We start from the raw sequence: 13,753 nt of genomic DNA on the forward strand, positions 1-13,753 counted from the left end.
ATCAGTCGGGGATCCCAAAATTTGTCCAAGTGTGACGGGGTCAATGAATGTGTGTGCAAATACTCTAGACTGGCTTACCATTCAGATTGTGGCCTGCTTGCATTTTTTAGACAAATTCCATATCAAAATAGTTTTAAAGGCTTTCTATTGTTGAGTGGAAACGATTGTTTCTTTTTTACTTTTGTTTTGGGACCCAAAGGACAAAGGTTCAAATCCCACCTCCATCTGTAGTACCCTTGAGCAAGGTACTTACGCTAAATTGCTCCAGTAAAATTACAAAGATGGGTAACTAATTGTAAGTGGCTTTAGAGAAAATCATCAACTACATGTACTAATGTATTTAATATTTCTTGTTGGAATTTAAAATAATCCGCATCGGTTTTTCCTTTTTCATGAAAACTGGCAGAAGTGAGGAGCCTTGGAAGACACTGCACTTTAAAAATGGACTGTAAGGGTTAAAAGATCCTCCTGAGGGCTCAGTCAGAAAATGTGATAAGAGCAGAAATCAGCACAATTTACTGTCATCCTGTACAGCCTGCATCTACAGTTGTGACGAGTCTGAGTGCTTTGTAAACTGTGAGCTCTGGGTGTTGCACCTTCCTTGTACCATGTCAGAGAAATATGAAAGAGACTGGAAGGAGCATAGAGAGGTGGAAGATGCACCTACTTGAACGATGAACCTTGGTGCAGCAAGTGGTAGGTAACAAACTGGGTTTACTTGAGTCACACGTCTGTAGCTGTGTCTCTTTCTCTTAATGTAATGCATAAATTGTACTTCTCCTGAGTTGTACATCGCTTTGGACAAAAGCGTTTGCTAAATTAATAAATGTAAATGTAAGAACACACATCTGATACCCTGAACTGCCTTGTGGAGCCAAAACATTGTGGTCAGTCGATTATGAAGATGACAGTGCAGCGCTGCAAAAATCTTTGAAGTGTGAAGAAATAGATATGTAAACTTGAACAAAATACTTAAAATTTCCAAGTATACATATGAATGAGAAGTGAATTTGCAAAAAAAAAATGTCAGAAAATTGAAAAATAATCAATTGAACTGTGGTTTACTGGAAATAAATGTGTTAAGTACCTCACAGTATTGGGGCCAGTATATATAACAGTCCTCCCCCGCAATTGTATTTTTATGAACTCAGGTGGTGAAATACTGCAATATTACTGTAATGGAGCAGCAGGTATTATAGTAGAGCTACATTTAGCTTAAATGACGACAAACAGACAATAATCAAATGAAACAAATGGGCTTTGTTTCCTCTATCATTGTGCCGCCTTCCTCTATTATTGTGCCTGAAATTTAATTGTTGTGTTTTTACCAAATACAGAAGTGGATTGTATTAATTAAATGCTGTTTTTTTTGCTATTTTTTTTTTTCTCTTGATCTGTGATCGTTTAAGATCCCGTGTTTTAAGGCATTGTATTGGTATTTTCCTGAAACTGTTGACTGTGTCAGAACAGAATAAATACCATTTTATCTTGTATTTTCCTAAAGCATTAATAAAATATATTTTTATGCAAAGTTGTCGTCTTTTACCTGTCTGGTGAAAGGTATAACTGATAATCATCTACACATCCCAGCAGATAATTGGAGCACAAGTTCAGTATTTCAGTGTAACTTTGCACCGGGGAAAGTATAAACGTATCAAAATCCCCCGTCTTTGTCCCTTAATCCACTTCATCCCATGAAAGAAAATGCCATCAGACTTTAGTCTAAAACATGTAAATTCAATTATCCTAAAAAAAATCTAATGAATGACCTTGTTTTTATAGCTTTCTGGTTTGGGTAGAAGCTACTCAGTGATCATTAATGAAAATACTCAAACTCATGTTACTGGGAATTTGAGTGGGAAAATGGGTTTATTGTAAATTATGGGAAAAATGGAGTTGTGTTCAATCGCTGTGGAAACTCATGGGGAATGTAAGAGGGTGAGTGTGCTGGCTAGGGAAATAGGTAGGAAAGCCTAAGGAGTGTTAAGGGGGGTGGGTTGAAGTGCAGGTCCTTGAGGAAAAGGGGTCTTTGGAACGAGAGCAGTATTTCCTTGTGTTTCCGCCTGTATCTGTTGCTGTGTGCCGGTGTTCTATAAAACGTTTATAATAAACTGTCCATGTGTCCTTCTTCACTCCATTTGAGCCCAGAGTGCAGCACACTATAGTACATTCAGATTGCCTTAAAGCACAGATAAATCTGGGATGATTGTTGTCTAGAACTAGAAGTCAGTAACACTTCCTCAAAAAGGGTTTAAAGTTTTTCCACTTCAGATTATTTTCATATTTCTAATCCCACCCTGATGTTTCAGAGAAGAATACAAATAACAAATAGTGCACACAGAAAGCAACTAACATTACACAGCTGGGGGAAAATAGTTTTTCATAGCAGTTTCTAGAAAATGGTCATAACATGATCTTCAGTGGTTCACCACCAGAAATAGGAAAGAGTGAGGGGTCTCAGTCTCAACTCAATTCACACATCAACCCCTGGGGTACTTAAACAGGGGAGGAGATGATAAATACACACAAACAAGCATAGAGAGACAAGTGGGATCAGCTTCACTCATAAGTGTAATGAGTCACCAGAGCAGGATTCCAAGGTACGTGTAGCTGTCCTCAACATCGGCCATGTTGCCTTCTGGTAGTACAATCCCCTCAGTTCTGACTACTTTCCCTCTCTTTGCTATCATCCGGCTACACTTATTCAGTCCGAATGACATTCCGATGTCATTGCTGTAGATCCTGGTGGTGTGGATCAGGGAATCCATATCTCGGTTCACTCTTGGCATACAGCTTGATGTCATCCATGTAGAGGAGATGACTGATGATGTTTACTCCATTCCGTAGTTGGTATCCGTAGCCAGTCTTGATGATGATCTGGCTGAGGGGGTTCAGGCCTATGCAGAACAGCAGTGGGGACAATGTACCTCCTTGGTAGATGCCGCACTTGATGGTGACTTGCGCAATTTTCTTGGAGTTGGCCTCTAGGGTTGTTTTCCACTGCCCCATTGAGTTCCTGATGAAGGCTCTTAGTGTCCTGTTGATCTTGTGTAGTTCTAAGCATTCCAGGATCCATGAGTGAGACATCGAGTCATAGGCTTTCTTGTAGTCAATTCAGGCGGTGCACAGCTTGGTCTGTCTGGTCTTGCAGTCTCGAGTGACTGTTCTGTCTACCAGTAGCTGGTGTTTTGCTCCTCTGGTGTTTCTACCAATTCCTTTCTGGGCCCCGCTCATGTATTGAGCCATATGCCTGTTCATCTTAGCCGCTATGATACCTGAGAGCAGCTTCCACGTTGTGCAGAGGCAGGTTATAGGGCAATAGTTGGATGGGACTGCTCCTTTCTGGGGGTCCTACTGTCCGGCCTTCGGTTAACCATTCAGGGTGGGTCCCATCCATTAGCTGGTTCATTTGTGTTGCCAGGCGCTCATGGAGTGCAGTTAGCTTCTTTAGCCAGAAGGCGTGGATCATGTCAGGGCCTGGTGCTGTCTAGTTCTTCATACTTGAGACTCTTTCTTGGATGTCGGCTACTGTGATGGTTACTGGATCCTGTTCAAGGAGGTTGCTGTGGTCTGCTCTTAGATCCACCAGCCACTGGGCTTTGTTGTTATGTGATGCCTCCTTCTCCCATATGTTTTTCCAGTATTGCTCAGTCTCAAACCTTGGTGGGTCCGCTCTCATGTTATTACTCTGCCACTGTGAGTACATTTTGCATGGTTCTGTGGAGAACATTTGATTTATTCTTCTGCCCTCTATCTCTCTTGTGTACCTCTTCAGGCAGTTAGCCAAGGCTGTGAGTCTTTGCTTGGCAGTTTCTAAGGCCTCAGGTATAGACAGCTTGCTGTACTTCTTAGGGAGGGTCTTCATCACACCTTTCTGCAGTTCCAGTAGCTGGCTAACTTCCCTTCGTGCTGCCTTGATCTTATATATAATACATAATATATAATTACTATGTTACTAGAGCAGGGGCAGTTGGGGCCTTTGGATTTAATATTTTGGATATACTGCAACCTTTAAATCCAAAGGCAACAGCTGCCCCTGCTCTAGTTATATATGTATACACACACACACACACTTTGATACAAAATCTATTTTTAAAATATCACATTGAAACACATATTAACACAGTGTGTTATAACATAAAATAATGTGCATGTATAAAGTGTATAGTGTGCAATGTAAACATGGAAGACATGCATATGCAAAGTACTGCAGAGGTAGACTGGGTCCATGCTGTCATTCGCATTTGAAAAGGGGTGTGTATGAGTGCGCAAAGAATGCAGACGTAGTCTGTAGTGTCTGATGTTATTAGCATTGTGGGTGTGTATGTGTGTAGGAAGGATGGGGTAGCTGACACCCCTCGGGATCAGAGGGTAATCTGTGTCTGCAGTGATAGGGAGAGAGGCAGTGGATGGATGTTGTTCACTGGCCTGTGGGTAAAAACTGTTTTTCAGCCTTGAAGTTCTGGCTTTAACACTCCTGTAGCGTCTGCCTGATGGTAAGAGTGTGAAAAGGCTGTGCTGGGGGTGGCTAATGTCCTTGGTGATGTTGATGGCTCTCCTGATGGCTCTAGCTTGGTAGAAGCTCTCCAGTATTGGTAAGGCCGCTCCAGAGATGGTTTGGGCAGCTCTCACCAGCTGCTGTAGTGCCTTATGATCCTGTGCTGCGCATCTTCCAAACCAGATTGCGATGGAGCTGGTGAGGACGATTTCAATTGCACACCTATAGAAGCTTCTGAGGATTCAGCTGGGCATACCAAATTTCCTCAGCTTTCTCAAGATGTACGGATGCTGAACGTGATTTCTTGACCAGATGTGTAGTGTTGTGAGACTAGCCGAGATCCTCAGTACTGTGAACACCCAGGAATTTGATGCTACTCACTCTCTCCACCTCTGTGGAGAGAGTTGAGTTGAGCAATGTTGAGTGCTGCTCCCTTCTCCTCTGTGGAGCGACAATCATCTCCTTTGTTTTGTTGACATTCAGGGAGAGAGTTTGTCCTGGCACCACTTCACTAGGTCAGCCACTTCCCTCCTGTATGCTGACTCATCACCTCCCATTATCAGGCCAACGACTGTCATGTCATCAGCAAATGCGATGATGCTGGTGTTGTACTGGGAGGCCACATAATATGGATATGTGGTTCCCAGTTCTAACGAACTGGGGTCTGCCTGTTAGAAAGTTCAGAACCCAAGTGCAGAGGGTGGGTGGCACACCAAGATTGTGAAGCTTGTTGATGAGCTTCGAAGGTATCGCTGTGTTGAATGCTGAGCTGTAATCAATAAACAGTATTCGAACATAGCTGTCCTTGTATTCCAGGTGGGTGAGGGCAGTGTGTATTGTTGTGCTGATGGCATCCAGAGTGTCTGGAATGATGGTCTGGATGCAACTCATGACGATTCTTTCGAAGTACTTCATCACTATTGGAGTCAGTGCAACGGGTCGGTCGTCACTGAGGCAAGATACTTCGTTGTTTTTGGGCAGCAGTAGGATAGTGGTCCTCTTTTAAGCAGGTGGGAATTGAGGCTTGTGGGAGGATCGAATTGAATATATCCGTCAAGACATCAGCTAGCACCGATGAGCAGGTTCTGAGTACCCGTCCAGGGACGTTGTCTGGGCTGGCTGATTTCCGTGGGTTTATTTTCCCAAAAGTCTTTGCCACAACTACAGATGAGATCATGAATGGTGGTTTAGCACCCAGTGGTTTGTTGTTGAGAACCTCGAAATGGGCAAAAAATTCATTGAATTCGTCAGGTGTGATGCGGCTGTCAATGATCTCACACCTGCTTTTGCCCCAATAGTCTGTAATATTCTGTAATCCCTGCCACATGCACCGGGTGTCAACAGTAGTGTAATGACGCTCCAGTCTCAATCTGTATTCCCTCTTGGCAGCCCTAATGGCTCTTCGAAGATCATACCTAGCCTTCTTGTAGTCACTAGCATTACCTGAGACGAATGCAGTAGAGCAGGCATGCAGCATGGATCAAACTTCACAGTTTATCCAAGGCTTTTGGTTGGGGTATGTCCGGATCTGTTTGATGGGCACAGTGTTGTCAACGCAGGTGCTAAAATAGCTGGTTACAGCTGACGTGTAGTCATCACGGTCAACAGTACGGTCCTCGCGCACAGCGGCATTCTTAAACACCTCCCAATGAGTGCAGTCAAAGCAGTCCTGAAGCATCTCATCAGATTCTTCAAACCACACTTTTACAGTTTTACTCACTGGGGGGGCTTGCTTGAGGAGCTGTCTGTATGCAGGGTAGAGGAACACCGAGATGTGATCAGGCTGTCCGAAGTGGGGGCAGGGTGCAGCCTTGAATACATCTCAAGTTCAAGGACCAAGTCCACAGCGGAGGCTACAGGAGGATCAGGATACAAACTCAGGGGAATCCGTAGCAGCTTCAAGGAGCAATCCTGCTGGGGAGGATAAAGAGGATCGAGGACCAAGTCTGCAGGAGAGTCCAGTGTAGGTTTTTATAACACTATAGTCATTTTAACACATTTTCACTACAGATAAAAATGTGGATATTACAAATTGTCTTTATGTTAAATAACAGCAAAATTGTCTCACCAGGTGGGATGGAGCTGTTCTCCTTGTGACAGAAGCCTGATTTATAGTGTTACTCCTCCAACTAGTAAGAGCAATAAAATTTTTCCAACTGTAACAACCACAAGTTAAAAAGCAAGCTCAGAGAGCAGCAAACCATGGATAAAACCATTTTAATTTTACATAAAACTTAACTATTGCATTATGAAAACAGTATTTATAACAGTACAGTCATTTTAACAAATTTTCATTACAGATCAAAATGTATACATTACAAATCGTCTTCATGTTAAATAAGAGGAAAATTTTCTCACCAGGTGGGATGGAGCTGTTTTCCCTGTGACAGATCCCTGATTTATACAGTGTTACTCCTCCAACTAGTAACAGCAGTAAAATTATTCCAACTGTAATTCCAGCTATAAGAGGGACTCGGCTGATCTCTCCACACTGAGAATCAAACACACTGTCTCCTGGTTTGACTGTGGAAAGTCCTTGAGATTCACAGCTGCACCAAAATATGTTATATAATATGTTAGTCATTGCTTTTGTGTTAAAATTAAGGCAAAGCACTGAAAATAAAACATAAGTGTATTTTTAATTCAGTATTTTTCTTTTATGAATCAAAACAGAGTTCAAGTACAAGAGTAAGAACAGGGACAAACCCACTCTGTGTGTGGTGAACAGGATGTTGAAGATCCACTTGAGTAAAAGTTTTCAGGGCAGTTCTCACACACAGTGTCATTATATTCTGTTCCTACAACACCAAGTCATTGAAAGCATTTCTTGGAAACTGATTTATATTACCACAGTACAAGAAAATAGTATATAAAGTTATATTTAAGATAAAACAAATTACTAAATTATGAAAACTCCATTCTGACCAGGGTGTTTGATGAAGTGTCCAGGTTTGCAGGTTGTGTGTTTCTGTGCTGCTCTACATCCTCCCTCATAGGAATCAATACAATAGTTCCCTTCCAGGGCTCCACACACCGTGTCTGAAGAGTTTGTACACTCCTTCACTGCCTTTAAACCAATTTCTGTGGAGAAATATCACATCACATCGTGTGAACCGCTTGTCCCATACGGGGTCACATACAGACAAGAAAATGTTATTCCTTAAATAAAAATACATGCTCACGTTAAAAACCATTTTCTGTAACTAAAAAACGTGTTTGAACTTTTCTTTGAAGGGAGAGAATTCTTACGTTCATCACAGGTTGTACAGGGGTTGCAGATACGGCGTCCATGTGGTTTATTAGTGAATGTAGATACAGGACATGGAACGCACTTTGTGGTGTAAAATGCTATACAATGTCGCTGAACATAAAAACCTAAAGGAAAGTGTATGTTAGTATTTTTTTGCCATTATCAAATAATAATGTTCCCCAGTGAAAAATATGCTGTAACCTAACAATGTTATACAAGTGACAAAATGAAAAAAAAAAAACACAACTCACCAGGATCACAAGCAGGACAACATCTTTCGTCAATTTCATATTCAGCCCCGTTACAAGCAGAACAGTGACTATGTTTCATTATCAGAAGAAATGCTGCACATATCTGAAGAAAGATATAAAAAGGCCAATTTAAGCATTAAAAAACCAATAACAGGTATGTCCTGCTCAGATATACAGTACTGTGAAAAAGTATTTGCCCCATCCCGATTTCTTCCGTTCTCTTGTATATCTCATACTAAATCACACATGCACACACTGGCTGCAACCGCTTGTTCCAAACAGGGTTGTCTCTGTCACTGGCGCCCCTGGGGTGCCCGACGACTGTGCATCTAGCAGCTGCGTGCTTGATGACCACCCTGACCCCCCGGTGACAACCCCGGAGACGCAGTATAAAAGCACCCGCTCCGACACACCTGGCCGCGGAACCTCCAACTGAGAGACGTTCTCCTCACCTATCTTCCGGGGCTGACTGTTCTGCTCTGCTCTTTTCTCTGGGTGCAATCCCATGTGATACAAATAAAGCGAGTTAGCATCTCCACTTGAGTCTGCTCTCCTGATCCTCAGCACTCAGCATGACAGAAGGTTCTGCCACTTATGCAGACTCAGCAATGCTCGAACAGCCACACCATGCAGTTTCCATGCATGGCGCCCTCTTGGGTTCGCATGACCAGCCCCTGCGCCAGATGGAGGAGACCCTCCAGGAGATGGTGCAAGTGTTCCGGTCCAGCAGGATCAGGCGATCCACCGAGACCCCGCGATCCACCAAGACCCCCACCTCGCCAACATGGATAAGTACAACGGAGCACCAGACAGCTGCCAGGGCTTTCCAACGCAATTCGAGCTCGTGTTCGCCAACTCTCTGCGAACCTATCAAGCGGACAAAACCAAGATTGCTTACCTGATCTCCCTCCTCACTGGGCCGCAGCCAGGTGGAAGTCCCACGTCCCCTTCACCTACGAAGCTTTCAAGAAACGCTTTGAAGCTGTGTTCAACCATCCACTCCCTGCTCAAGCCACCAGTGATCACCTGATGATGATCCGGCAGGGTAACCACTCGGTGGCCAAATACTGTCTGGAATTCTGGACCCTGGCCGAACAGAGCATGTGAAACTCCACCCCCCTCTTAGCCAGCTTCCGAAACGGGCTCCACCCCAGGATCCAGGAGGAGTTCACCTACCCGTGGGAGGACTGCACTTTCGACCGCTTTGTGGAGACTGCAATAACCATCGACAACCTCACTCGTCAGAGAACCCCTCGTTTGTGGATGCCCCCCCAAACACCACCCCGTCAAGCAAATGCCTAAACCGATGCAGATCGGCCGAGGCCAGCTGGACCTTGACGAGAGACAGCACCACCTCCGTGACCAGCTGTGCCTCTACTGCAGAATCTCTGGCCATTTCCGCGCTACCTGCCGAACTTGCCTGCCACCACCTAAAGCTAACCCGGAACTCAAGGTTAGTAAACCACAATTTACTGTGTCCGTGACTCTGAAGTGGGCAGGGAACTGGGTAGAGACGCGCGCACTGGTGGATTCTGGTGCTGTGTGTGGTTTTATGGACATCGGTTTTGCTACTTCACACGGAGTACCCAAGCAGGTTTGTGAGACAAAATTGCGGGTCGTTAGCCTCGACGCCCAGCCAATAGGGACTGGACTAGTGGACTTGCATACAGAACTGTTACACATGTTGGTGGGGGCGCGCCACCGTGACGAGCTTGTGTTTTACCTAGGTCGCTGGACACACCAGTATTCACGTTTTCTTGACAGACATAGATGGAGACAGGTGATTCTTATATGCAGTTTGTTTATTTCCACCATATGAACCAATGTACATCTCACGAGCAGCTGCATAAAACTTAATCAGAATATCCACAATTTCTGATCACCTTCCGAGTAATATTTTTTTTTTTTTTTTTTTGGAGATACATCTAAACATTTACAGGGGGTGCGGTGGCGCAGTGGGTTGGACTAGGTCCTGCTTTCAGGTGGGTCTGGGGTTCAAGTACCGCATGAGGGGCCTTGCAACGGACTGGCGTCCCGTCCTGGGTGCGTCCCCTTCCCCTCCAGCCTTACGCCCTGAGTTGCCGGGTTGGGCTCTGGCTCCCCGCAACCCTGTATGGAACAAGTGGTTCGCTCTCTGTGTCTGCGTGTGTGTCTGAAGTGTAAGAGAACACCTACCCACTTCTCCTGAAAGTACATTTATTATGTTGCGTTATACTGGTCCAAATAAAATCGAAAACTTTAAACATTTGGTATTTTAAATCAGCCATCATGACCAATACTCACAAGTGTTTTCAGGCTCTCTCCCTCCAGATGCATTATTTACACTTTATTCTTGATTCTTCCCTCCTGATGCTTAACCAGAGTGTGTACCTTCATGGGGGAGACCTGAGAACTTCAAAAACATAACACACGATGGTTTGAACAAGGCTAACTTTTAATGCCTTTATTTATGCCATTATTAACACTTTTGAAATGCTACTGTAATTTAAGTTTGGTAAGTATGTACAGCAATTACATGTATATATAAAAAGAAACTGTACATTTATACCTCATTTGATGATCTAAACAAAAAACACCCGCATCATATAATCTTATCCATCGCTACCCGCTCCTAATTCCTTAGAGAAAAATCACTGGACAATAAAATTCTTCATTCCATTTTAAATGGGGAAAAATGTTCAGTTTGTGCCAGTGCTGTCCCGAGTTAACCCCATAACAATGCTAAATAATACCTACTATCATAAGGACAAAGTGAAGTAATGTATTAAAAGTTTAGGCAATTTTGAATTTTGGGGAGGGGGGCGGTAGACCAGGTCCTGCTCTCTGGTGGGTCTGGGGTTCGAATCCCACGTGGGGTGCCTTGTGATAGACTGGCATCCCATCCCCCTCCAGCCCTACACCCTGCGCTGCCACATTAGGCTCCAGCTCCCTGTAACCCCGTATAGGACAAGCAGTTCAGACTGTCTGTGTGTGTGTGTGTGTGTGTGTGTGTGTGTGAGAGAGAATTTTTTGGTCTTAAAAACATTTTTACTCCATTGTCTCAGTTTTATAACAGTTTTTAGGCTGACATCTGAAACAGAGGTCAGAATGATGTTTTTTCCCCACATTATGTTTCAGCCATAATTTTTTTTCTACTTGATAAACGCAGGAATTAACAAAACTGGGTGCATCTCAGTCTTATACATCCACTGGGTAAAATTTTTAGATCCAGTCTCAGTTAATCGTGCAACATACTGTAACAACTGGTGTTACTGTGTCTTTGGGCGCGAAGATTTACTTCTTGTACATAGTTGCAAGGCACCCCAAGCGGGACTCGAACCCCAGACCCACCGGAGAGCAGGACCCAGTCCAACCCACTGCGCCCCCTTCGGTGCCCAATAGACAGTTACAATTGTAGCCCACCCACTCAATTCTGATGTTTTTTTAACATTACTAGCATGGGAGGTGATGGGGGGTGCAGCGGCGCAGTGGGTTGGACCGGGTCCTGCTCTCCGGTGGGTCTGGGGTTCGAGTCCCACTTGGGGTGCCTTGCGATGGACTGGTGTTCCGTCCTGGGTGTGTTCCCTCCCCCTCCGGCCTTACACCCTCTGTTGCCGGGTTAGGCTCCAGCTCCCCGTGACCCCGTATGGGACAAGCGGTTCAGACAGCGTGTGTGCGTGCGCGCCTGTGCGTGCGTGCGCGCGCGTGGGAGGTGAATCGTGGTGTCTACAACACAACTTTGGGATGCGTGTACTGTTGCTTCCCCAACAGCGGGGTATGACTCTTTCTAGAGTGAGGAGAGGCCCAGTTAAGTTAGCGTCGTGCAGCTTTCATACTATAGTATTATATGTTGTGAGTACAAACCTCCCATCATGCATCACACTTAGCAATCTCAGCCCCTCCCCAAAAAAAAAAAAAAAAAAAAAAAAAAAAGCACTCACACACAGGGACTGTCAGTGTCACAACATTCAGGTGAAATACAAACCCAACGAACATTTAATATAAAACTACTCGGCCACAAAAATAAACATTACTGTACAGTATTCACACCAACAAGAAAACTAACACGTTTTTTTTTGTCCCCGAGACCGAGTTTTTTTTCTTTTTTTATATTATGACTCAGTCTCTGGTACCGTCTCGCTAGAGCGCCTTCTCTGGAGCTCCTACCTTGTCCACCACCGAGTGAAGTTCCCCGCCGTTACTCACGGTTTTCGTGCGTCGCAGGAAACCGACAGCGACCCGTCCTCACACATCCACTCTCTCTCCAGGGAGGCGGGAGCGATGGTGGCGAGTCCTGCGGTGTCTCCACACACGTGCTCCATTCCCCCTCTTTCCCTTAAACTACTCAAATTAACCAACTGACCGCACGCCCGCTGCTGGTTGTGTGATGCTCGCGTAGTTTATCGAAACACCCGAGCGGGATCGAGCCCAAATCGGCTTGTTCTCCTCGCCCGGTCTCAAAAACCACTGCCTTTCTCCCAACGCGGTGCTCCAACTCTCCTACTTCCTCTTCTTCCCCTTCTCTCCCGCAAGATCCCGCGAGCACTTTCCCCACCAGCACCGATTGGTCAGTTCCTAAATGACATGACATTTTTCCTACCAATAAACACCAAAAAAAAAAAGTACAATATAGGAATAACAAAAACGTCACGTTACAAAACCATAACCCTCTCCATATTTATATAACTATTTTCCAGCCCAAATATCCAACTACACATGGGAACAAATTGCGTAGGGGCTACACAATATAATATTACAGTAACATTAATACCTGTAGAAGAAGAGGAGACAGGGAGGGACAGTAATACTGGTGATGTACCGCAGCGTCCGTCTCTCCCACGTTCGCGACGCCCCGCCGACTACTATAATAAACGCTTGCATGAAAATTCAAAGTAACATTTACTTCCGTGTTGTCCGCAAAGAAACCGAACTGAAATTATATATAGAACACGAGAAGTGAGAATAAGGACAAGAGATTTTTTCTTCTTTTTTTTTTTTCCTCCCGCTGCAGTCCAACCATTCCGAGACAGATCGCTGGAGACTGGAGAGCATAATCAGGCACTGCTCCCTTTACCGCTGTCTTCTTGTGTATATTGTGAATGACCGGGCCGAAAGAGCCACTCCGTGAAAGGTCTGGGGTGCCAAACAATAGCACAAACTGCTGTCTCATCTTCACCCTACACACAACAATTCTCACAGAGCAGGCGCACAGTCCTCACTCCCTCAGCTCTTCTCCCGCATCTCCCGCACATGCGCAAACCCCACACCTTCCCACATACTGTATGCCCCCCCCCCCCCCCCCCCCCTCACTTCTGGGGTCCTTCCCTGATGGAGGATCTGCAGTATCTCTGGGATGGAGTCGGACATCTGCGGCAGGGTCTGCTCGTGGGAACCTGACAGAACCCCCTGCGCAGATACGCTGATCCGGAACTTCACAATTTCCACTGGGTCCATACTAAAGGCAAAATGTTCTGTGACACATAAGGGCCACAAATGCAGGATCGTTATTTGACAAAAGACAAAGAGGCAAAGCAACAGTCTCGGTCGGGGACACGTACGGGTCAGGAACTGAGACGCAAAATGTTGTCCGAGGGATGATCCGTGGTTGTGGTCGATAAGGAAAGGAGATGGTCAAGGATGTGGGGAACAGGACTCGGAGCTGGGCTGGGGAAAACAGAAAGGAAGCGCAAGGCAAAGTGGCAAGTTGAGCAAGCGGAGGGGACAGTTATATCTAAGAGGTTCCACAACCTGGGAGCAGTGGAGTGGCACCCTTTC

The 13,753-nt window shown here is 45.0% G+C and overlaps 2 protein-coding genes across 2 annotated transcripts in view; one reads left to right on the top strand and one right to left on the bottom strand.

The window, feature by feature from the left end:
* LOC114909298 (NACHT, LRR and PYD domains-containing protein 12-like) overlaps positions 1-13,753 on the top strand; it is a 454,333-nt gene that overhangs the window by 403,893 nt on the left and 36,687 nt on the right. The window lies entirely within an intron of this gene.
* On the bottom strand, positions 6,357-13,227 carry LOC114909313 (tumor necrosis factor receptor superfamily member 5-like). The gene is made up of 9 exons (XM_029247647.1): positions 12,750-13,227; positions 10,283-10,391; positions 8,000-8,102; positions 7,748-7,873; positions 7,424-7,579; positions 7,209-7,296; positions 6,857-7,047; positions 6,567-6,627; positions 6,357-6,409 (listed from the first exon to the last, which is right to left on the bottom strand). Exons 2-8 carry the CDS (start codon positions 10,313-10,315, stop codon positions 6,608-6,610), a joined length of 717 nt encoding a protein of 238 aa, XP_029103480.1. The 5' UTR covers positions 10,316-10,391; positions 12,750-13,227; the 3' UTR covers positions 6,357-6,409; positions 6,567-6,607.

Source organism: Scleropages formosus, chromosome 2, assembly GCF_900964775.1.
Source record: "Scleropages formosus chromosome 2, fSclFor1.1, whole genome shotgun sequence".
NCBI lineage: Eukaryota > Metazoa > Chordata > Actinopteri > Osteoglossiformes > Osteoglossidae > Scleropages > Scleropages formosus.